The sequence below is a fragment of the Dinoponera quadriceps genome, unplaced genomic scaffold, assembly GCF_001313825.1.
Source record: "Dinoponera quadriceps isolate SergipeBrazil2010 unplaced genomic scaffold, ASM131382v1 scaffold533, whole genome shotgun sequence".
Lineage (NCBI taxonomy): Eukaryota > Metazoa > Arthropoda > Insecta > Hymenoptera > Formicidae > Dinoponera > Dinoponera quadriceps.
The window spans coordinates 565,542-590,842 of record NW_014554780.1 but is presented as its reverse complement, the minus strand read 5'-3'; the positions used below and the strand labels follow the sequence as shown (position 1 = coordinate 590,842).

Sequence of the window (25,301 nt, the reverse complement as noted above, 5' to 3'; positions counted from 1 at the left end):
ATTTGCCAGCCAGGAATACATTCGGACACACGACAAAATTAGTGGACTAGTGAATACGTTAGCGGATTAGAGGGTAACGGCTAAGTAGACTTGTTGCGCATAATTTCCATCTCTTTGACGATTCGTTATGTCGCTTATCGGTTTGTGGTTGAACGTAGTTGTAAGGGTAAGAGTTGGTTGACTGATTGGTTGGTTGTTGTTATCACATGTTGATTATAACAATCCCCTTGATACGCATCTCATGTGACATTTAGATATCACTAGCGTGATTTTGTCAGCATCGTGTCATGCTTCAGTCTAGCTCTAGCTTTCGGTAAGAGACTTCTCCATACGGAACACGGTGATTTCTCGCATGCTGAACATATTTGCCGATGTGTCGTGCGAACGCAAGTAAAGACCGACAAATTGTGTTCGTTCCACCGCAGAAACTATATTAGCGCTGGCTCATTTAGTGTATACTATCTCTCGACGAGAGAAGGAAATGGGAAACAAAATGCACACAGCCACACAGAGTACACGCAGAAGAGAATTTGCGGTAAAAGTACCGTGAATGGAACGGAAATCGCGAAATCCTATATTTCCAGCCACGTTATTCCGAAAGTCATATCCGACATCTCCCGTGTACATTCCAAGTACCCTTTAACACATTGTCAACCGATCAGACAGATTTACCCTGTTCTGGATAGGACGATGATCGACCGATCAACCTGAACTTTTGACGATTCTGAAGAGAAATTATAATTTTTACGCGGAAAAACAACTCCGTTAGTTCAGTTAAATTCCCCGTTGTCTTGGGACCAGACTCGCTTGTAGGAACAGAAAGTATGCTGCGAGAGGTTTTCACGTAAACTTGAGTTATTAATTAAAAAAGCCTCGGTAGATAGCTATTTTGTATTAAATTTAGCATAAAACACTTTTGCCGTGTGTAAGACGCGAGTCACGCGGTTGGCAATGTGTTAACCCTTCGGGGATGACAAGCGGAGGCATAATCGCGCGGCGGTGTTACCGAACGCCAACCTAAGCAGCCCGTGCTCTTGTCCGCAGGTCGCTGGGTCCTACGCTGGGCCGGCAAGACGCGGTGGAGAAGTACCCGGAGGAGGAGGCGTTGAGTCCGCCGATCTCGAAGCGTGGCTCATTGCGGCCGAGCGGCACCACGCTCTCGCTCAACACGCTGCAACGGGACATCAAGGAGGCGTTTAACCGGCGCTGCGGCAGCCTGAGACGGCGGCCGCCGGAGCCGGTGCAGCTGCCGGCCGAGGGTAGTGACGTGAGCATTCTAGTGACGGAGCCGAGCCCGGAGAATACCGCGCCACCCTCGAGGCCGCCGCTGCTCAGGCAGCAGTCGGAGGCGACTGTGGTGCATGTACTGGTGCACAGAGAGAGCGAGGAGTATCAGGACACGCCGGACGACAGCTGATCCTAGTCGACGCGATCCGGGTACTCTGACGACGATCGCGACGACGATTGCGGCGGCAGCGCCGGTGCGACTCAGTGATAGTAAATACCGTAGCAGAGGCCGTACATGTAGACTTTTCACACACACAGATCTAAACGTTAGGTAGGACGCGTGGCTTCTCCGAGGCGAACCTCCTCGAGACCTCGACTGCGAGAAGTGTGTACGTTTCGTCGAAGTGTCGGATCGGATTCCGCGTGTGATGATGGTTCTCGACCGTCGGCGATGTCCGGAGGAAGATGTTCCGCCGCTGAATAGCGCAGATTCGTCGTTAAAGTGTTAACGCTGATTTCGCGGATGTCTGCTGCGAAAACCCAGCGAACCTCTTTGTTCGGCTGAAAATTGAGCTAATTGAGAATGCGGTCAGACCCCGCGCATAATCAAGGCGTGCAGTTATCGAGTTGCGGTTTCATTGCCGCAATGTCGCGAGAATAGGTCGAGAGCCATCGCAACGAGAAACGAAGGAAGGGACAAGGACGAGATTATGAAAACAAACAGATTTTCGACAGTTTTTTTTTTTTCATTACGAGATAGAAAGGCGGGACAGGTGGAGGAACACCGGTTTCGTTATCACGTTGACGCAGAGTTGCTCTTGGATAAAGAGAAAAAATGAAGAGAAAGATATACGCGACAATACTGAGTTTCTCTGGCGGCGAAGGAGTAAGGATGAATTACCAGCGTAGCGGAAATACCAGATGTAGCCGTTCTCAGGAAACGAGAACAATACGAGAGGAATACTTATCGCATTGTTACATTATATCTCGCGACAAAAAGTTGATCCGCGACATTAGAGGTGCGCGTGTGTGTATGTGGGTATGTGCGTGTGTGTGTGTGTGTGTGTGTGTGTACATAATAGAGGTAACGGATACAATTTACTACATTATGAATTTTTGCTACGTACAAGAATCCACACATTGACGCGACTGACGAATCATTACTGTCTTAAATTCTAAGGACAATTCAACGCTTTTCCCCGGAGACACTTTGAAATGTGAATCTTGAACCGCACTTTAACCGCGTGTTTCCGACACTATTTGATCGTATACTGATCTGTACAAAAAAAAAAAACTGTACGCGGCACCGGTTTGCCTTTAGCAATTTTCTCTATGCCGTGTTGTTAATATAGTATGTACATAAAACAGAAAGAGAAAAGGAGAGACACGTCGCATTAACTGCGATCAATCGGAAATATAATTGTATCGTGTTTGCATTAGAGAGACTCGTACGAACGAACGATAAACGCCAGTCGATGCTTCCGCGGCATTCGAATTTACTAAATCCAATTACCTAATCAACATTCTCTATCGCGAGATTAGATACTTCGAAATAAGATTGTACTAACGTTGACGCAACTGACTTCTTTTCTGAGACAGCGACTATTTCTAGTAAGTTGCGCTACTCTGGTAAGAACATGCTTCTATCTCGATCGTTAATTTGCCTCTTCGGTGGATTTTGAAAAAAAAAGAAAAAAAGAAGAAAAAGAATTTAGCAGCTATTCAATAGCGTTGGGCGTTTATACATAAACGAGCAATCGCATACACGTAAATAAAGTTGTAGACAGTTAAGTTAGAACGTCCAACGTTGAAATCCCATATTGGAAACACTTTGAGATGATTGGAATCGCCAATATCAACATTTTTTAATGTAATTACACATCGGGAAGACGATTGAGGTTTCCACTTATCTCGTTGGCCGCAAAATCGATCTCAATCGCTTGCTTGTTATTCGAAAATAGCATTTTGGCGCTGCTGTTTAATTCACCATTAAATTCTCAAACTCATCGTCTGATAGCTTCTTTAACGCTGATTTTACACGGCTTTAGTGAATGAGAGAGAGAGATAAAGAGAGAGAGAGAGAGAGAGAAAGAGAGAGATATTTATGCACTCGCGTGCACGTATAAAGACGCTCTTCGGTACGGATAATCGCGAGACTACCTTTTTACCAACTCTACATTTATACATTGCGTAATCCTTGTCTCTTACGTCGTAATTAAGGGTGGTCGGACCAAATATGGGCACATTCGACTCTGTTGAACGGTGTTTTCTTCAAAAAACGGAAAAAAGAGAAAAAGAGAACCTAGATCTCGTTAGCACGTAGATAACGCAGACCGCCCGGAGTTTGCTACGAAGAACGAATTTTACCGGTATACAAAAAGAGTACTGCCTCAAATCTTAGGGTAAAATCACTCGCATCACTAACGGCGAGGAAGGTCGTAAGAAAAAAAAAAAAAGCGAATAAAACAAAGGCGGAGATAATGTGGCTTCCTTCGGTGATCGTGATTATTGTCGAATAACCAAAATATCTGATTCCGTTTCTTATAGTCATCACTTTTGGATTAGCGAGCCAGTTGTCGTAACCGTGAAACGATGACTCGATCAGCTGATCGCAGTATATCAGTCGACAGAGTTGGGTGTATACGGTTAATCGACGATACGACAGCTTCATTGAAAGAAAAGAAAAAGGAAAACGTAATAAAGTAAGCAATTAAAAATGCAAGAAAACTACGAGAGATAATCTGCGATAATTCGAGCGTTTTAGCCTACGCGTGTTATATTGAATCACGACGATGGCCAAATTTTTCATATTAACATTTTACGATCCGTGCTATGAAGTTGTCGCGCTCTCTGACTTGAACAAACTATGTGATTTATACTTAGCCGCACTTTTCCAACTGCAAATAAATACCGGTAAAAAAGGACTTATTAAAATTAAAACATATTGACTTTTTCGATCGTGAAGTTTATGTTTTTCTCTTACCGGTGAATATGATAAATTTCAATTTTTTTATTTGTTTTTACTTGTCTCAGATAGTCAAAGATAGTAATCGTTTTTTGCTAGCCGAGAAAAATTAAACGTAAGTGTCAAAAATTGATCAGATCTCCGTCTATCGGCAATTTGTAAGAAGTCTCTTACTCTTTCTCCCTAACCCAATATATTAATGTTTTCACATCGCGATCACCATATTACCGGCGGATCGTAAAATGTTAAGTTTACGCGTGGAGTTTCATTTATATCCAAAATTCACCGAAAATTAATCGCATTAATTATCGTCCCGCCGTTGTTGATGATTTACTCTATGCAGCACATAATACGCAACCGATATTCGTTGGCGATTTAAAATCACCGTAAAAATAGCGCGATATTCTTCTCAATAAGTTCTACAAGTATGATCCGCAACGTATGTTCTACGTACGACAAAGTATATTCGGTATAAATGTCGAATTTCGTAAATTTCTCTCAAGAGTTCAGCGGAAGACAAATTCTCCGCGCGGAGATTACACGTAAATCCCCAACACTGTTCGTCAGCCAGCCTCATTGTCGCAAGGCAAAGCGCCGAGGGCTTCTCGTTCTCGATCGTTCGTTGCTTATGATATCGCGCGAATATCCTCGCGATTCGTCGAGGAGGGGAACCGCTCGAAAGGCGACTTCTCGCTCCGTCGCGCGAAAAAATTATACAGTTGCGCGACGATCGTAATACATCGTACTGCCATAGCTGTTCGATCGATTAGGTGTGTTTTCCGTTTTGCGTTTATGTAGAAATCATCGGGGAAAGGCACGACGACTGAGAAGAGAACGACAACGTCCCCCGTGTACGTCCACGTTCTCATTTCACGACGTTTCTGACTTGATGTTTCTCTCGATTCTCTCCGTGCTGTGCACCGTTAGATGCTTCGGAATTTCGGAAGCAAGATACTGCTCAAAACGACACGTATATTTGACATCGTATCGCAGCAGGTTTCTCTCGTTTTGCATTTCTGACATCCGGTAGTCCCGTGACCGCGCGCTGGTTTCAACCCTTCCAGCGAGTCGCGCTGAAGAGAAAATAAAACAAGATAACTTTAATAACAAACGGTGCACGAACGAAGTAACAAGGCGAACGGTATTCTGCACTCGGTCTACGTGCAAATATATTTCTTCAACATCTAGACTGCCCAACTAGTTTCAGCCAAAATCGTAACGCGCGTAATGACACACAGTAAAATACACAGCAAAAGATTTTATGTTAAAAACAGTCCACTATGTTTTTTTTTGTTACTTTAACATGAAAGGGTTGAGTGCGTTTCGTTCTCGAAGGCGATTTCTGACGGTAAAGCGCTTTCCGTTGCACGAGTCGCGGATGGTTTGCGATCGCGCAGAATCGTCTTCAGGAGCGAGGCTGGATAAAAGGCTCGTTAACTGGACACTTCGACTGTAACTTTAGCTCCAGGATTGATTTAACAAAAAGCTCTTGAGAGCGGCTTCCCACGGAAATATCGGTGACGTTCGATTTTGCGTGTGCTCGCTCTTAAATTTTACCCAAGAACGAATTGAAATTCCTCGTCAACCCGAATTCGCGCGAATCCTGCCCGATAAAACCTCCAATCTTATCGAAGTATTAAGCTCTTTTAATGTACGAAGCTTTGAGCGATATAATCTTCTTAAATTCTTATTCATATTACGCGACGTATTTTCTCTCCGCTTCTCGTCAGTCCACATTTTTACTCGTTTCTCCTGCGTCGTTTCCGTTTTATCGTAGATTACGCACACCTACAGCCGCGAGTGTCACCTGTGACGGCGTGAACAGATCACAGCAAGAACCTCAGAACCTATTGTTAACGATTGCACGAAGGAATCGCTTGAATCGTATAAAAAGATAAAAGAGATAATAACAGTCCAAAACTCGCGTCGCGCGACATTGCGACCCACGTGCGCCTCCGAGAGTTCTCATTACCACAGCGCGCCCTGACATACGGGATCCTTCGCAGGACCGACTTTAGATATCCTCGGGTCTCTCATCGCTTCCGACAGATCGTCAGCGTTATTTTATAATCGTTCACGTGTGTATACTCCGCGCCGATTTGTCTCACTCCGACACGCCGCTCCTATAAATGTCTCTCTCGCCGACATTTAGAGTCGTTTGGGCCTTTGTTGCTAAAAAGAAGAAGAGAAAAAAGGGAGAGAGAGAGAGAGAGAGAGATTATCCCCTGCGAAAGGATAAACGCGTGAGGCTGGCTTCGCTAAGTTCCATTAGAACGTCTCAAACGAGCGGACGGATAACACATGCGGGCGCATGTTCGAATTTCCATGGACAACGAATTATTTTAAGAAACACCCCGTAACCGTATCTTTTTATCCTAGATAAGCGCATTATGTTCCGACGGTCCACCAGAAGCTTTTACGGGGGTCGCCACAGTGATAGTCATCACTCCGCAAAGGGAATACCGCTACCATACAATTTTACTTTCCCTCTGTGTAGACGGAAACGTTGCCGCTGAAATGCCACAACCTCACGTTGACCTATAGTGCCTATTATCAATTAGCGGACACCGAGTGATTGGGTATCGTTGTCGAATTCCCGTTTTACAAGCATCCCGGCCAGTGGCACGACGCCGAGATATTCGATCGATGTACTCGGATGTCCGAATCCCCGAATATATATGTAATAACGTTTCCCCTTTGTCCTCATTTAAATGCGTTGCGTCATGGCAAAAAATCGCTAAGTGTCTGAATCCATCAAACGTAAATATCTAGAAATCATTTGACGATTAAACGATGAACAAAGGGCCAACGTAGGATAAGACTTTGACACGCGAATGAACGAAATCAAGTGATCGCAGGCGACGAAAGTCTCATTTCGTCGCTCTTACCGAACATTTCCCCAAACAATTAAAAGTGCTAGAACGCCTGATCCGAGAGAGAGATACTCTTTTCCATTATAAAGAACAAGGAGAAAATTATATCAAGCGACATGTCCGACAAAATATCCGAGTACACCCGTCGGATGTCCGCGGCGGCTACGGACGGTGACATTGACACGTGCATAGAGATAAATTAGACCCGCGTAGCATTATTACGATATACACGTATACATATATATATTATATATAATATCAGACGTTAATCAGACTGTAGTACTTCTGTGCTTGACAAGCTTGACACAATTCTGTTTGCACACGTGAAAGAGAGAAAGAAGAAGAAAAGGGGAGGAAAGAGAAGCGGAAGAGAAAGCAAGGTGGAAGAACGTTCTTTCGATTGGCGATTCGACGGCGGTCCGGCGGCGAATTTGCGGATCGGCGGACGAGTCCGAGATCCTCGGGAGCTGGTTTTCACGAGGCATATATGATAAAATTATATGTCAATTAAAAATTATAAATATACTACACACACATACACACATGAGAGGGAGACGTGAGGGAAACGCGTGTGCAGTCGTAAGAGCGAGTCGCGCGATCTCTCAATCTCGGATCGCCGAATAGCGGAAACGTCGCGATTACGTGCGCGCGCGCGTTCATCTCCGCGCAAACATTAATACTTGTAAATATATACATAGGTAAAATAAATGAACTAAAACGAGATATTATATATACATATACATATATATATATATATATTATAATTAAACGGAACGAAAGAGACTGGACGTATGTTAGCTGCACTCTCTGAGAGGCTGCATCTTCTTCGAAAACTGTACAATCATGCGTGGGCGACCGCCAGGCGTCCCATGCGAGAGAGATTACCCTATATAGAGCACTAATTAGTCTTTCTAATTGCGCGTCTGCGTATGTGTGCGGATGAATAATTGCGTATGCTCAATGCCTACACATACCCGTGCTCGCTGGTAATAACGTGCACGCACATACACGTAACACAAAACACCACACGCGTACGTACGTGCATATGTACGTGACAATACCGTTATACATAATACACACTACACATGTGGGGAATCGAGGAGATGAGAGACGACAGTTTATATCGCTGTTATTTCGAGTTATACGATATCGCTCTATATCCGGTTAGAACCATTACGGGTGCGAGAGAGGAAAAAAAGTTTTGCGATTTGCGCGACGAGCGAGAACAAAGGATACGAACGAGCGACGATCGTGCTGTTAGCTTTCTCGAAAGCCCATTTTCGCTCCTGCTCCCCCGCCCTTCACCCTTTCACTCCCCACTTCCCGCTTGAGAAAAGTCCCAGGTCATGTTTCGTCAGGCCCTACGTGCTGTTTGAAAACCGCGTGAGGGGATTACATAGATGAATTGTATATTCAGATAATATAATGCACAGGGGGTGGGGCAAATTATATAGGATATATNATATAAGATATATATATATATATATATATATATATATATATATATATATATATTATATATATATATATATTAAAAAAAGCCGTTAGTGTCTTTAAAGTATCTGATCGGGACGTACGGTTTCCCTGAACGCGAGAAAGTCGCCGAAAAAGAAAATTCCGCGCGACACGGCGGCCGCTTCTTCGGAACGTAAAAGCGTTACATTAGGTACCATCCACGTTAGTCCGTTGCTTTCGATCGCAGGTCCCCGCGATGTCAAAAATACGTCTTTGCGTGTCCTGCGTAAAATAGGCGAATCTCGAGGAGAAAATCGGAAATTAAGTATGGAAGTGCGTAAATTTCCAATTTTCGATAAAACTACAAAAGTTGGTTTGTGAAACTCAAATCCCATATTTTCACACAACACCACACACACACACACACGTACACACTTATTCACACTACACTGAAACGTACATACATACACGTATATCCTACGCAGAATGTTATGAGTGAAAATGATTTTTAAATTATAGAATATTTGAACAGAGATTCGTGAGACAGTTGTATAACAAAAAGAAACGCAATTCTTGATTGGGAATCATCTCCGAAGAAAATCATTCTAGATTACGAAGATCAGCAGCGGAAGGAAGAGGAAGAATTTCCGTCGATTCTTCAATTCGCGTATTTTCCGCAGGGATAAACAAAGTTATTTTCGTGAAGGAGTTTTCGAATCGCGAGAATAGTTCCACGAGACGGAAAGAAAAAAAATCCGTACGAACGTACGCGTCGGACTTACACCGAGCTTAAAATATTTTATGATCTTGCCGATAATCGAGGCGGCGATATCATGGTTTCATATATTACAATAATGACTCTCACATTCTCCGCAGTTTGTAAAAAAGAAACGCAGAACGACCTGCATTAGTCCATTGCGCCTTGCTGCAATAAAAGGATCAATTATAAGGAATTCAGCGGCGATCTGTTCTGCGAGATACTACACATACGTACAAAAACTCATATAGATTCACATACATATACAGATGCACATAAAAGCACACACATGACACACACACACACACACACACACACATACACACATAGCCAGCGAATTGAAATTGAATTTTTCAGAATAAATCTCTGATGATTTCCTCTGATTCATCCGCTTCTTGCAGGGCAGAAAAAATACTTATTAGGAAATTAATTAGGTACTATAAAATGTTTTACACACGATTTAGCGATATAAACGCCTATCTGGGGGATACGTGAGGTAACTTATTTCTCTTACTTATAATTTCCTCTCGCCCCCCTGTACTTTTTACGCGATAATAAGACATCGTAGGCCATTTTTCATATTCTGCTCATGAGACACGATTGCGTATGTCTTACTTCGCTTTATCTCTTAATTAACAAACGATTGAGGGGTCCGTTGCAGCGACGAGCTCGATTGATCAAGTCCGATCAGCGATCCCCCATGTTCCTTCCCAGATCTCACGGTCCTAATAATAACAATAATACATAGAAATATTTGTTATATATTTCCTATTACTAATAGAGAATTATACGATTTCGAAAGTTTCGGGAGTAAAAGTGCCCGAACGACCAAAGCTTAAAATTTTTCTCCTCTTTCTTTTAGATAAAGCCCGCTTGAATCCGATCACGAGTGAACACTGCGTCGGTTTGTACGTTTAAAGTGTGATTAGCAGAAATTTTTGAACATTCAATTGTAGACAAATACTGGTTTTAATATTAATGTAGATATCGAAACTATCTCTCCCCCCGTACATTTCTTTCTTTTAGCTTGGCTTAGGGGAGAAACGGCGATAATTACGCAAGATGTCGTTTAGGAGAAGATTTTATTAATAACGAGTGCAAAGTATCACGTTGGTGCAACGGGCCCAAAGAGATTCGCATTATCGATGCGACGAAGGTCTCCCGAGACATTGTAACACGATCTTCGATAAGTTTAGATCAGTCTTAAATTCGAATGCATATTGTACAATACTTCTCATTTCGCTCCGCCTGATTCGAAGGCGCGCAACTCGTCAATACACAACGTTGTTAACAATATTGTAGTATAATATAATTATAAATAATAAAACAAACGGAAAAAAAATGATTAGAAATGTTAAAATGTTATTGAATTGTTATTGTTTTTGCATGAACATTACGGCTTGCGCCCACGATCTCTTTCCCATTGTTCTAATATACGCGCGAACATAAAGTATTCGCGGTATTGCTTATCTCGCATTGTCACAAGTGACAACGTTCGTACGAAATCGGAGTTATGAATAAATCTTATTTAATATAAGCAATACAAAATATACATATAAGTATAACGATATAAAAGAATGATATTAAATTTACAATTCAAGATTATCTCGATGATAAGCTAAGTTACACAAATGCTAGATATAGTCTCACTACTTTACAAGAACGATGCGATAAAAAATAAAAGCATTATTGAGCAAATCAAATGTATTTTCTTTCATATAATTTAAAGATCAAGTTATTATAAATGAGAAAACAAAGAGAGATATCGTGTTAAATATATATATATATTTTTTTTTTATTTGCAATATGATACATCTGTTAGAATTTTTTACAAGCATGACTACAATCAGCACGCCACGCCGTTACTATGACATTACAAATAATTGGCCTATAAATTTCTGTGTACGAACTATTTGGTAGAAACTCGAGTACGTTTGTTCCAAGAGAAGTTCTCCCCATAGGTACGAGGCTTCGGTTGATTTGCATTCGGCTTCTGAATATAATAGTCCCATCCCATTTTTTTGCAATGTGTGATTGCCTCTTCCGAAGTCGCGAAGTCAACTTTGATGTTCGACATGGGATCCCCACTACATAATAGGAAATTTACAAGATTACTTATTTATATATCTGTATCTGATAATACATAAAGTCATTAGTACTCACGAGGAAGTCCATCCCATCAATGGGTTCTCCCAACGCTCACGTGTATCAAAATCTATTTGCCAAAAGTGAACGTTATTTGTCCCTGATTGCATGGCACTTTTAGCAGGTTGATAAATCCGTACTTTACGAGTCTTGATGTGCTCCTCGGGAACTCCAGATACGTAACCTACATCCTCGATAGGAGATACAGCAATAGTATTCTTTAAAGCTTGAATGTAATTAAACTCGTCTTCTGTAAGCATCATTTTCTCAAGATTCTTGCGTTTTATTAAGTTAATCTTCTGTGTCCTTTCCACTTCTTTGTTCTTGCTTGAAAGCAACCTGATTATTCTGCACATAGAATACCCTTAGAATTAATTAAATTTCATTATACATTTTAATATACATTATAGTATTACGTTACAAATCGCTCTTTATGTCATTCTTTGATACTCTACTACTCTTCATTATTTTTTCCTCAAAACTTATAATTAATAAATAAATAACGTTTCGTAATCATAAATTTAATATTAACATTTGTTATGTATCTGTATTTCCTGATATTTGTTTACTTTCAACCTGAATAATATTCGTTATATAAAATTGTGAGGTTATGGTTATTTGTTTTCCTCTTCAGAAGGGAGATTTATTCGCAAAATAACGAAAGAGATTTACGTACCCGGGATTGTTTTTGCTAATTACATCCGCGCATTGTCGCAGCAATGCACGGGACGCCATTTCGTTGGCAAAAGACGATAAATGACAGATCCAACACGAAGCAGATGATCACGCACCTGCTTCAGCCAACAAGTTCGGCAAAACTAGTTCGCTCCGCAGCCGATGAGCGTCGCAGCGATAACAACTCAGCGCGCTTTTCGAGACGAAATAAGCAGGTCGTGTCGCGACAGGTCGACAAATCCGCTGAAAAAATATTTTCCCAAAGTCACAAAGAACAGAAAAGAGTGAGAGTGAAGGAAATATATACACATATAAGTGATAGAGAAGTGAATGTCTCGATAGAACGGATTTTTTTTTCAGTAAAGTCAAATTTCAAAGAATCGAAACTGCAAGAGTTTATATGGGAAATGTGCTACCTCGTGGTCGAAATAAGCGTGAAATCAACGTGGATTTCCGATAACCACGAAATAACTCCGTCCGCATAATCACGACAAAATTGTCCACGAGCGAAGAAAGACGAAGGTAGAAAAGAGTGTAACAAAGAGTAACGAGGATTTCTGGAAACTTATAATAAGAGTTCGCGTGAAGATCGATCGTTACGAGATAAGCGAGACTGACCTACCCTTAACGATATCAACGAGTGCCGAGCGGGTGTACGCATGCTCGACGTCACTCGCTCCTTCCCTTCAGGAACTGCATCGTGCAGGAACGATGCTTGGCGAGTGACGCCGCGGCGGACAAATGCAGCTCGCGAGGACCCACCACCCTTCCGCCGCTTTTAGCATTGTGATCACTTTGTGATCCGGCGTCGAGGACGGAGCGGTACTGCACGAAAGAGACGAGGCGAAAATGAGGGAGAATGTAAGTGAATAAACGCGCGAATAATCTTGTCTTGAAGTCTCGATACCTTTGCGACTTGACATCTTAAGGAAGGAAGGATATCGCGCGAAGGAGTGAATACAGAAGAGTACGCGAATTAAGGTACTCGGAGAATGGATTGAATGAGACTCGGAAGAGAGAGAGAGAGTTAATCTGGAGGTATCTATTAATTTATTTCGACCCTCGGCGAAGTGAGAATTTAATGGAAAGATCGAAATAAAATCTTGCGAGAAATACACGCGTTTACAGGAGGAAGGACCGACGAGAGACTGTTTTGCATAATCGAGCTTTTGTTTTTGAAATCGAGCACGATTGGTTCGACGCAAAGTATGCTGAATCGTTTGTGTTGTGTGTGAATAATATGTTTCTCTTCCGCAGGATAGAGCCACGTTATGTTTCTTATTGATATTTGCACTATGCTCGAGAGTTTACTCAGCGAACGCCAGACATATAATCACCAAGCGGAATTACAGCGATCAAAGTGTAAGAGGATATCTGGCAGAGGTAGGGACACCTGGACAAATTTATTCTCTTCAAATATAATATTATAACATATTAAGTGAAATTGGTCTTTTGGTTTTTCAAGTAAAATTTGGAAAAGAATAAATATTTACAAAGAAAAATGTTATTGCAAAGAACGGTAAAGCAAAATTGTAAAATTTTACATCATAAAGTGTGATTAAAATTTCTGCTTTGCGAGCTTTCTAATGTTAATAAATTTTCTTTGATGGAATTGTCTTGAAGTCGTGTTTAAGATGTCGTTATATAAGATGTCTTTAAGATATTCTAAAATACGTCTTATGTCCCGATTTTGGACATTATGCTGAACTGTTTACGCTACGAATTTTAACGTTTCAGAGAACCTGTTGGTGGAACGAGGTGTGCAAGGAAGAATTTCACAGTAAGTTCCGATGTCGTTGCCCGAGGTGGTCCTATTGCCGTGCACCAGGAAGATATTATGACGCACATTGCAGTATGACACGCACAGGCTATATATGGACTCAACCGGAAACGTCGTTAAGCCTTGAAATCGATAAATAAATGGTGCTATCCTGTGCGCCAAAAAAAGAAACAGGTACATTAAACGAATCGACCAGAAATTCCCCTTTATTTCACGTAATTGCAACCTGTATAACACAAAAGCTAACGTTAACATTGTTGCAACGTTGCAGCAATGTTATTGCAAGTTTCTATACTATATGAGAAATCGCGTCAATTTGGAAATTAACTATGGGTATCACGATTTCGAATACATTTCTGTTTCTATGTACTTTTAATTTTCCTTCTAATACCGAATATAATACGAAAATAGTAACAATTCATAGGTCCATAAATCAATATTTCAAAAGAATTTTAAAACGGTGTGAGTAAAACGTGATCCGTTAAACGTAAGAGGGATATAAACACTGTTAAAATTGATGTATACAATAATTTTTTAATCACACGTCTTCAATCCCATGGATAATATTTTTCTTCAGTTAATGTTAATTCGATTACCCTTCTTTTTATAGGAATACCAATGTACGAAGGAATCAAACCTCATCCATTCAAAATCAAAATCTACGGTTATTCTCAACGATCATTGCGGTTTTCGTAAATGGTTCATTCACCGGTTAAGACACGACACGAATTTGCTTCAAATATAATTTTCTATTAATAACTTGGCTCGGGGGAGAAAGCAAGAAAGTCGCAAGAGGAGTGTTCAACGAGCGGTTTCACACACAAAATACTCAAACTTCGGTCGAGAGCAATATAGTTTTCATTAGCACATCTACGAACACTTATGCTGCCAAGAATTTATAATTACTATGTTATAAATAAACTCTCATTGTGATCACTATATTAATAAAGTTCTGATCGGATAATTTTAATGTAATTTTTATTGTGATTCATTATTCGCAGTCGTGTTGCGTGTAAATTATAACTTCGATAATCGTTGCATTAACCAAAATAACAACGACGTGATGTGATGTCACACGAAAGCAGGTTCGACAGGTAACGCTAATCTATTCGATATACTTATTTCTCGTAACACGAATATACGAATGCTGCTCGATTCTTCAGCGTGAATTCTCGTAAAATGTTTGTTAAGCATAACGTTAGCGAGTGTGCGTGCCCGGACCGGACATTGCCGTAGATTACAGAGAGTTATTGATCACCCTGTGTGAACAGATGAAAACTCTGACGTCAACGGTTTCCAGGATACGTCACGCAGCGCTCCTTCCCTCTTTTCTAGGATAGTGACCAGGACACTTGCGCGCAATTATCGATTAACGCCTACCTGTCGGATTGTCCCGACGGGTCCGTCCTCGAGATCCTGAACCAGACGCAGTCGATTTTAGGCGGTGTCGGATGTAACAGCTGTCACTTATCGCCACAATCGCCACGCTTTCCGTTTATATCACCAACGAAATCTCAATTGTTCGTTTTCACGTTCTGCGTCGAAACTACCTGTATTGGTCCAGCCAAAGAGTTCAGTTCCACTTCTGAGTGAAATTTCTGAACCTATTATGTTTAATATAAATTATTCGTCGACCGAGTGATCGCGTTCGTTGTTTATAATCCTCCGCCTCAGTCTTAGCAATATTTACCTCGATCGCAAAATTGGCCAATCCAGAAAAAAGATTGAACCGAACTTCTTAATTGGTCCAACAGTTGCAGTGAAGTGACGCGAAGTAATTGATATTGCCGAGTAAACGGGTCAGAGTAATACATTTTTTTTACATCGCACGTGTAATCTGACTTATCATCGAGCTCGCTGTAGCGTCCGTTAAATGTGGGAGTTCTGAATTTTCTCGTTTGTCTATTACAAAGTATTACGTCGTGAAAAATTAATCAATTTTCTCGTTGAACTTGTTGCGCCAACTGCGAAGTTGTGCTCGAAAACTGTGACAATTTAAATCCGACGAGCGCCTGCGCGCACTATCGATTCAGCCCTTCTCGGTACGGATACAGTCAACTGCGAAACTTACGAAAGAGAGGAGAAACAATGGCGGATATGTACGATGAGACACTGCGATTTATTATGGTGCTTATAATAGTGTCATGTAAAGGAGTGACGTCCGATATTGGCGACGAGAGCTTCGATGAAAATAGCTATAGGAGGTTCGACGGAGCCTACAATCCCCTTAATGTATGTATTAAACAACTATATTATAATATACAAGGTGTCCCAAATTAATCTCGGTTCTCGTGGTGTGCAAGTAGAATGGGTGAAACTGAGCAGAAAAGTCCTCGATAATAAATTTACAATCAATCTTATCATTACGCAGGATCAATTTCCAGAGTCCTACAATCCGCCATTACATCCCATTGAGAATCACTTCTGGCGAAGCCCCGAATATCTTGGCGAGATTTCCGGCGTCGCCGTGGACCCGTCGGGGAAACTCGTCATTTTTCATCGCGCAGATCGGATATGGAATTACGAGTAAGAGTCATAAATCAATTAATGAGTAGAAAATCGAAGTTGCATCGATAGTACATTAAAAAGACTGATATTTCGGGACAAAGTTATTTAATTTAAGTGAACTAACTCGAAGAGAACTTAATTGAAGTGATTTAATTTAAAGATACTACAATATAATAATATAATTTTCGCTCCCGGAGAACCAGCTGTATCGTAAACAATATTTTTTTTCTCCGTGTTATTTTTTATTATTGTAGTTTTTTTAACACTAAGTGGGATAGAGAAAAATTCTTTAATCTTCTATGGTCCGTATTCTGAATGCACTTAAAACGATATCTCGTTGATGATGATTTTATTTTATGATGATTTTAGCACCTTCGACGAGAATGCGGAATATCAAGAAAAGTATAGAGGTCCCATTCATGATAACGTCGTATTGACATTAGATCCTAACACCGGCGATGTTATTCGCGCTTGGGGAAATCAAACGTTTTATCTACCGCACGGAGTTCACGTTGACAGTTTTGGGAACATATGGCTGACTGATATCGCGCTCCATCAAGTATTCAAGGTATATAGAAAGATTCATATTGAAGTACATATTTAGACACGATCAAACGTCCATCTTGCCGATGTATTTAATATATTATTATATTAATATGAAGTATATATTGATAAATTTTCAATTAAATGGCCGAGAAGTTAAAAAAGGATATCTTTAGGTCCGTTGCCTAACAAATGTCTATTAAAATGTCTTATGGTAGATTTTCTCATTGATTATTTTGATCGAAGATATTATAAGAGCTAATTATATTTTGTGTAACATACAGTATTCAGCTTACGGTGTACCTCGGCTGGTCCTCGGCCAAAGATTCGAGCCTGGAAGTGACATGGACCACTTTTGTCAACCAACAACGGTCGCAATTGCACCCGGTGGCGAAATAGTTGTCGCGGATGGCTACTGCAACAATAGAATAATACTTTTTGACTCAAGAGGCAATCCTAAATACAGTATCGGCGAACGTACGTTTAATACGAAATCGTTAATATGAAATCTGAGCCAAAAACTAACTGAAAACGATATTAATATCCAATTAACCCTTTAAGTTCCATTATAATCGTGATGGTGAGTCTCTGGGATATACGTAAAAACAATATTGTTGATAATTTTTCATCAAAATTTCAAAGTAGTTTTGAAAGCAAAGTAGCAAAGTAAAGTAGCAAAAAAGTTTCCAAATAAAAAACTTCTTGGTTTTAAAGGGTTAATATCATTCAAATTTATGAATAACAAAAGCGGTGAAAAATAATTAATTGCAATCTATTTAATATTTGTTTTCTTCCAAATTATTTTAAAGTGGTAAATTTGGAACGGACGTAGTAAAATTAATACATTTACGTTTAGATTGGGTGTCTCTGAAAATTCCGCACGCCTTGACAATCTTGCCAAACAGGCAAGTATGTGTGGCCGATCGTGAAAATTCAAGGATCGTGTGCATGAATGTGGGACTTTCCGGAGCGAAACAATATCCCGAATTTCCGTATTCGATTCGTCATCGACAGTTTGGCCGCATCTTCGGTATCGCGTCGTACCGTAAGTCCAATGAGGAAGATCCAAAATATCACACAATCCGAAATATTACATATATCTTGACTTAAATTTTTCATTTTTTCACAAATATATATAAAAAAATTCTTTAACTCAAAACATTAACTAAGTGTCTTTATTATCGTCGATAATTTAAGGTGGAATCATTTACGCTGTTAATGGTATGACGTCCAGAAGCATACAGGTTAAGGGCTTCACAATCGATCCTATAAATCGAAGCGTAACAGGATTTTGGGGTCCAGAATCTTCAGTAAGTTTTACATTTTTACTCAACGCACGTAATACATATATATCCCAGTAAGCAAGAGACATTAAATCAATCTTTCGCAACATTGATTTTATGTGGATTTTATAAACATTTTGATACTATATTTTATAAATGTTTTTAAACCTTTACTTGATAATATAATATTCCCAAATATTAAAATCATATTGTATAAATATTATTTTTAATGTTTGGGTCAACGAGAATTCATCGCCGATGAAATTGTATTACTAGGGATTAACTCTAAATTGTTCAGGGAATCTCTCGGCAAAATTAAAAATCGCGAAAACTGTTGCATCCTATATTTCTAAAATTATTTATAAGTATATTATATATATAGTATATATATGTATATATATTTTTTTTTCTAGCCTTTCGTGAGACCTCACGCCATTGCCATATGCCCAAACGGCACAGCTCTCTATGTTTCAGAGATCGGGCCTAACAAATTGTGGAAGTTCGATCTAATACAAACTCAGTAACAAAAGTTAAACGATTAATATAACAGTAACTGGAATCTGTCGCCTAATGTCTACCTGATCTTAGAAGATACCAGAAATCGAGTTCTCGAAAGGCAACAAAATCAAATCCACTCCTCTTCCATTACCTCATTATCAATAATCTTATGTATAGAGTATTTGGTGGTGGGTGTAATCAACGCACTTGCTTGATATTCTTTATTGAAAATTAAAATCTTAGCAAAAATATTAATAGATTTTCAATTACAGCCGAAAGCTTGAAAGAAGAAAAATTTTAATCAATTACATATACGTAGAATGCGGTTAATATGAAATAGTTAATATAAAATTTCCGAACCTTCATCCTTAAAAGATTTTAAGTGAATTTTATCCTTGATAGCGTCTTGTCTCGAAGAATATCTGCCACAATATTTAACGTCAAAACTAAAAAATATTCTGTAAAAAGAATAAATTAAAATTAAATTTTAATAAAGAAATATTATTTTACTTTAGTTTTCAATAAAGAATATTATCTACTGAATATTTTGTATATCATACAAGCGGTATAATTATCCAGGTAACACAAGAATCCTTGGAAAATTCACAAAGTATCCAATGAGGATGGTGCATACTAACATACTACAATGGTGCAACTAACTATAAACAATGTATTCACGTAAAATTATGAAAAATATTAATAATCACCTCGACATGACTTCCAAATGTGCCGTAATAATCTGAACTTATTCAGGATAATCCAAGGATGTCTTGTACTACCAGGATAGTAAAAGAATTGTTAAATTTGAATCGCGTGTTAATCCATGTGATTAATTAATCTACAAATTAATGTAATTCAATTAAAGGATTTTATTGAATGTTTATAACAAATGAAGTAACAAAATCATCCAGACAAAAAAGGAAGATTTGTTATATTTTTAGTCAAAAATTTCGCTTCAGATATTTTAATACTTCAATATTTTAATATTCATATTCAGGTAAAACTGTGTAACGTTACAAATATTATCATAAGAATAATTTACGCAGTTTATAGGGCATTTATAGTTTCATGTATAGATTTATACATGTATTCCAAGCATTGCACGCGATAAAACATCCCCTATTTTTGTAATGTGTACAATACTGAAAGAGAAATCCATATTATACGCGTACATACATGTACCATATAAATATATAAATATATGAATATAAATATAAATAAAAAACATATATATATACATAAGAAGCCAATATCAATAAGGGTAATAATTTACATCTAATTCGTTGTTGAGTTGAACTACTTTAAAATATCAGCGATCATTATGTAGAACTTACCCTCAGTATTTTCTTTAGTTCAATGATTTTCGCTGAATAATGTCACTCCTGTGTCAAGATTCTATTGAATAGAACAGGGTGGCCAACATATAAGCTTGACCCACTAAATCTAGTTTGAGACGAATCAATGAACGTGAGTGTATGTAGGACTCTACTACCTGCACTACCGGTAGAGAAAATCATCGATGTTTGAAAAACATCGGTGTTCGCTCATTGAGGATGCATCGTACGAATTTGTCGGATGTACTGATTGGCTGTCGGATAGAGAATTTCTAGAGCTCCTAACAATTTCTCTAGATGTAATATCGTTCTTAATGCGTTCATCCTCAATGTTTGATTTTGCCCATCCCAGTATATATCGGAACACACTCTCGAAAAGAGATAGCGCTACGTTAATAGCGTTAATAGCGAGCTCCTCGAACGCACCCAATGTGCAATTGTGGCAAAATGGCTGGAGATCAGATTGTTGATGGTTCGCAAAATGGGAATAATGAAAAAATGAGCGAGAATGGTGACTTGAATCTCCATTTAAATTTGGAAGATGAATTCGTCGAATTAGTTGAATTTATTCCATGCCCGGAATTTCAGTTTTCGGTAAGTTATTTTATATTTCTTCATTAAAATTTGGATGTTTCGTTGATATTCACGACAATTTACATAAATTCATGTTAATAAACAAATATTATTTACGACTTGATTACAAAGATCATATTAAAACATACGCTCTAGTTGCTTACATAGAGCTAGTGCTTTTCGTATAGGTTATTTCTGTGTCCTTTATATATATTTTTTTAATGTACTTATTGATATAAACTGTTTAATATTTAGTTGATTTAAAATAATCGATATTTTCTATTACACAAGTTGTAAATATATATGTATCATAAATTGTAATATATATTCTAGATAACCAATACCATTGATATGTACTTTTCAACGAGAGATACATATAGATTATAGTTGAAATTTACATTTCTCATACATATCATGTCATATTATGTTTTTATATTTATAAATATTTAAATATATGTACATTATGTGTAAGTCTTTAAATTTCAGACATCAGCATGTTATATTTGTAACGGATACTATGGACCATGTTTTGAAGAACCACTCTGTGCAACTTGTCATGCATTCCTATTTCCAAATGATGTTCAGCTACAGGTCCCAATCTTCAGTGAGGTACAGATTAAACAATTTGTAGTATATATAATATTATATTACATTGACCTATGTTACAAAAATTAAATATTACAGAATCAAATATTATGAAAATTACATTATACTATATTAACAATACTGCTGATATAGAAATGCTATGTAGAAAATAACGATGACTTTGTCAATCTTACATTCGTGAATTTAAAACAGAAAACAGACGACGAAGATTCAGGGAACGACGAGCCAACTGATCTCTACTACAACCATGAAAGGAGAACCAGTCAACAGCAGCAGAACTCTCCGCAGAGCATCAACCCTAATATCCCAAACACACAAAATACATCCAATCAGAACGCCAATGTTTCCCGCAGATTGTCTACATATTGTCAAAATGTAGTGTCTCGATGTAATTATTATGTATTCGACGACAATTCAGACAACAATCTCGTTGACAACTGTTTACCAGAGTCTGTGCGCAATGTACCAGTCGACGAAGACATTTGTGCCATTGATTTGCGGCACGCGCTTTGTCAAATAACGGATGCGCTCCGTCGACCTGTGAGGAATGCCTCTCATCGAAGTTGCGTTAACGGCCAAAACGATCAGAACGTGGCGCATCGTGCGCAAGACCTAATGGAGGAAGATCCGCAAAGCCCAGAGATGTTCGCACCGGGCGAACGTAACCAGAACAACTTTCCACAGTATCAGTGGCGCTACAGAACGTTCGATGATGTGGGCGAGTCGTCGCAGTCCTACAGTTTGTCAGAAAGACTGGAGATATTATCGAATCATAAGCACATCGAGCATGAGCCCATCAACGAACCAGGTCTGGTGGAAAGATTGCCACCCGAGGTGTTATTGGCCATCTTCTCGTACCTCGATGATATTAGCTTATGGTCTGCGGCGAATGTGTGCCGACGCTGGTATGGCCTAGTGTCAACGCATGTGACGCAGTCACAATGGAAGCGTTACGTGAAAGAACGTTGGCCTCTGTACAAACCCATCGGCTATATCAAGGACTGGTATAAAGTGTACGATTATTTGGCCTCATCGGCGCCCTGTCGAACATGTATGGCGTATAGCACTTCTTTAGATGCAAATCTGAAAGACTTGGCCCCAAGACTGGAGGAGAACTCTTGGCGAAAGAACAGGCTGCGTAGCGAATTGAAGAGTCTTAGAATTGATCCGCCCGAAGGTATCGAAGCAGTACCGCTCGATTTAATGTGTTGCCATTGGCAAGCCACTATTACAGGACCGGTGGGCAGTCCGTATGAGGGTGGATTGTTCTATCTTTATTTAAGAGTACCGCTCAGGTACGTATAAGCACACCAAGGTGTGCTAAAATAATCCTATTTTTTTTTTTCAACTACAATGTGTCACGACGATTACAATAAGTTGCAACGCGAGAGAGGGCGCAATTTCTTTTTATTTTAAGATAATTCATCTTATATTTCTTTTAGCTATCCCATGTGTCCGCCTGTAGTAAGATTTCTGACAAAGATACTTCATCCGAACGTGTCTAGACACGGAGACGTCGGTATAGATTCTATACATCACAACTGGTCATTAGCTCTTACAATATCCAAGGTCCTCATTAGTGTACAAAGTCTGCTCACAGATCCATATTGCCAAGTAAGTATTCCGATATTAATATATTTACGGAAAATAGTTATCGATTATATTAATATATATTTGACGATATATCAATGCATAATTGTTATAATACTTAATATAACATTTATTTATATAATAATATATTTATTATATAAGCATTATATAAATAAATGTTATATTAAATATTATAATCCTATTATTTAATATAATTATTATAATAATTATATGATTATTATATTATATGATTAATATATAATATGTAGAATATATTGCATACATACAGGCAAATACAAGCCGACAGGGACAGATGTTCGTGCGGCAATATCGTATTTCCCATATTTAAATAATAAAACATTTTAACTTTTATCTGAATCCCCTTCAATCGAGGTACAGATAGTAGACTGTTATTGATTATGAATCATTATTTGCACTTCGCGTCTCAACTGACTATCAACTCACTATCTACACTTCTGTACTTATATTGTCCTATATTTCCGTTTATTTTTAGTTTCTTCTCTTGCTTACGAATTAACTTCTCTTTCTAATTACTATTATTTGAACTAATACTAATGTGGAATTGTGTGTGACACATTAGGTATGTATGGAACCCGAACTCGGAGAGATGTACATGAATGATCGCGAGAAATTCGAGGAAGTTGCCAGGGCATGGACATGGAGGTATGCCATGCACGACGTTGTAACACCGATATAGTGCACGCAACTGTATAAATGAATCGTAATTAATCCATGTAATTAATATATAATATCTAGATGTTATAGTCCATATACAAGCGCGTACACACACAGATATTACACCAGCAAATCATTTAATAATCTGATGATGACTCCTTGTGATATATTGTGCTAAAATATACCAAGAATAAATGTACACAATAATAAATGTACACATAAATGTACATTTAAACATTATACTTATCAATCGCAAAATAGTGTACTAGCAAAACCAATCATTTTGTATCTGAGAATTTGTCATTAAAATATATACCTCGATATTTCTCTCGACACATCGTTATCTCAGTCTTTACTTTCTCATTGACGACAGCAAAATTGCGACTGCGCAATAAATTTTAAGTTAAAGCAATTTAATCCTTTTGCCACGGCTGAACTGGACACAGCTCTACCGCGTGTACATATGGCTCTGCCGCTGAACACGCTCAATGAATATCAGCAACGCGATTGGCATCTGCTATTTCACACTATAATTTATCATATTTATACAGGATGTCCCAGACCAACAGGGACAAACTTCATGAGACCGTAGAATGGGTTGAGGTAAACGAAGTCCTCTACCATTTTGCAAACACAACATTTTTAGTTATTAATTATTAAAAAGTTGTAGAATAAGCGCGAATTATACTCGAATATGAATTCAGCGAATTTTATCGGTATCAATTCTTGTTTCAAGATATTGAAAGATGATCGTATCGCATCTCCGGTGTCACGAAATAGCAATTAAGCATTCTCTAGTTTGCGAAGTTGTTCAAATATTTCGGCCGATCATACAATACGATACGCGTTATCTGTTCTGTGACTCACATGACTTTAACAATGCGAGCGTAGATTTCATTACTGGCGTCTCGCCGAATGATATTACAATGCGGCAATTACGAAGTATAAAAGTGCTAAACAAACGTAAGATTTCGGACAGAAGCGGAAGGCAAAGGGAGAAAAGGAATAGATAAATAGTTAGATAAATGAATTTATTCTGTCCCAAGGTAAAATCCTTTTAAGGGTTAAGAACTGTGAAATCCTACACAGGAAAAATATAACATTTTTCTAATTCATGAGAGTATTGAAATACAAAAATGCGCAACGATAGCATTAAATAGGCAAAGTTAGGTGACGGTAAAATTTAAATATGGAAACTAAGTAAGTGGAAAAAGATACGATAAGCGATATAAGAGAAAACAACTAAATCCTTTTTATAAAGTGAGTGAAGAAATAAACGATAGAATTATGAGGTGTATCGCAAAATTCCAAATGACATAGAGAGTTTTTGTTACTTCATGAGATAAAAAAGAATTGAAAAAATTTTTCGATTATTTTCTCATCATTTTGACGTCATCATTTTTACATAAAAAAGGAATAATTGTACGATTGTTGATCGTATCGGATAAGAAATTCCAAATAAAGAAATAGTTTAGAAATAGGTCACTGTTACAGGTAAAAGACTTTTTATATATTTCAATTTCGAAGAATCGTTGAAACCAGTCGTACATCGACGGGAACAGGCGAGAGAAGCACGTATGTTGATGTCAATGGAAAAACGTGCCATTTCACCCTTAGTGAATTTACAAGGGCCGCTATCGATACCGCCGATCTCGCGCCACGGAGTTTCGTCTCACTATGCGTTTGAATAATTAATTCGTTACCTGCGCGCGTACATATGTATGTGTATATCAACACGACGCAGTACGTTATCACGGTTTGAGATTACGAGATTACCGCTTCAAGATTACGTA

At 38.7% G+C, this 25,301-nt stretch overlaps 5 protein-coding genes across 5 annotated transcripts in view; 4 read left to right on the top strand and 1 right to left on the bottom strand.

Annotated features, from left to right (window-relative positions):
* Positions 1-8,516, top strand: part of LOC106741808 (sodium channel protein 60E) — an 84,152-nt gene extending 75,636 nt beyond the window's left edge. The window contains exon 21 of the mRNA XM_014614161.1: positions 1,045-8,516. Coding sequence (XP_014469647.1) covers positions 1,045-1,417 — 373 coding nt within the window. The 3' untranslated portion in view covers positions 1,418-8,516. The remainder of the gene's footprint in view (positions 1-1,044) is intronic.
* A 2,526-nt stretch (positions 8,517-11,042) lies between these two features.
* LOC106741853 (NADH dehydrogenase [ubiquinone] iron-sulfur protein 4, mitochondrial) lies at positions 11,043-12,272 on the bottom strand. The gene is made up of 3 exons (XM_014614249.1): positions 12,099-12,272; positions 11,441-11,770; positions 11,043-11,364 (listed from the first exon to the last, which is right to left on the bottom strand). Exons 1-3 carry the CDS (start codon positions 12,155-12,157, stop codon positions 11,187-11,189), a joined length of 567 nt encoding a protein of 188 aa, XP_014469735.1. The 5' UTR covers positions 12,158-12,272; the 3' UTR covers positions 11,043-11,186.
* Positions 12,273-12,721: 449 nt separating this feature from the next.
* Positions 12,722-14,044, top strand: LOC106741854. The gene is made up of 3 exons (XM_014614250.1): positions 12,722-12,958; positions 13,355-13,480; positions 13,835-14,044. Exons 1-3 carry the CDS (start codon positions 12,947-12,949, stop codon positions 14,015-14,017), a joined length of 321 nt encoding a protein of 106 aa, XP_014469736.1. The 5' UTR covers positions 12,722-12,946; the 3' UTR covers positions 14,018-14,044.
* Positions 14,045-15,261: 1,217 nt separating this feature from the next.
* Positions 15,262-19,882, top strand: LOC106741852 (peptidyl-alpha-hydroxyglycine alpha-amidating lyase 2-like). The gene is made up of 7 exons (XM_014614248.1): positions 15,262-16,109; positions 16,249-16,403; positions 16,755-16,953; positions 17,213-17,405; positions 17,785-17,973; positions 18,126-18,238; positions 18,625-19,882. Exons 1-7 carry the CDS (start codon positions 15,966-15,968, stop codon positions 18,733-18,735), a joined length of 1,104 nt encoding a protein of 367 aa, XP_014469734.1. The 5' UTR covers positions 15,262-15,965; the 3' UTR covers positions 18,736-19,882.
* Positions 19,883-20,457: 575 nt separating this feature from the next.
* Positions 20,458-23,792, top strand: LOC106741857. Its single transcript, XM_014614254.1, has 5 exons — positions 20,458-20,637; positions 21,103-21,225; positions 21,415-22,517; positions 22,665-22,836; positions 23,414-23,792. Exons 1-5 carry the CDS (start codon positions 20,473-20,475, stop codon positions 23,528-23,530), a joined length of 1,680 nt encoding a protein of 559 aa, XP_014469740.1. The 5' UTR covers positions 20,458-20,472; the 3' UTR covers positions 23,531-23,792.
* The last annotated feature ends 1,509 nt before the right edge of the window (positions 23,793-25,301 follow it).

Coding starts and splice junctions, on each gene's coding strand:
- LOC106741853 (XM_014614249.1), bottom strand. CDS start 12,157: ATGGCGTCCCGTGCATTGCTGCGACAATGCGCGGATGTAATTAGCAAA. Junction 11,771..12,098: donor ATTAGCAAAAACAATCCCGG/GTACGTAAATCT, acceptor TTCTATGTGCAG/AATAATCAGGTTGCTTTCAA. Junction 11,365..11,440: donor TTGATGGGATGGACTTCCTC/GTGAGTACTAAT, acceptor CCTATTATGTAG/TGGGGATCCCATGTCGAACA.
- LOC106741854 (XM_014614250.1), top strand. Junction 13,481..13,834: donor TAAGAGGATATCTGGCAGAG/GTAGGGACACCT, acceptor TTAACGTTTCAG/AGAACCTGTTGGTGGAACGA.
- LOC106741852 (XM_014614248.1), top strand. CDS start 15,966: ATGGCGGATATGTACGATGAGACACTGCGATTTATTATGGTGCTTATA. Junction 17,406..17,784: donor TAAATACAGTATCGGCGAAC/GTACGTTTAATA, acceptor ATTTACGTTTAG/ATTGGGTGTCTCTGAAAATT. Junction 17,974..18,125: donor CTTCGGTATCGCGTCGTACC/GTAAGTCCAATG, acceptor CGATAATTTAAG/GTGGAATCATTTACGCTGTT.
- LOC106741857 (XM_014614254.1), top strand. CDS start 20,473: ATGTGCAATTGTGGCAAAATGGCTGGAGATCAGATTGTTGATGGTTCG. Junction 21,226..21,414: donor AGGTCCCAATCTTCAGTGAG/GTACAGATTAAA, acceptor AATTTAAAACAG/AAAACAGACGACGAAGATTC. Junction 22,837..23,413: donor TCACAGATCCATATTGCCAA/GTAAGTATTCCG, acceptor GTGACACATTAG/GTATGTATGGAACCCGAACT.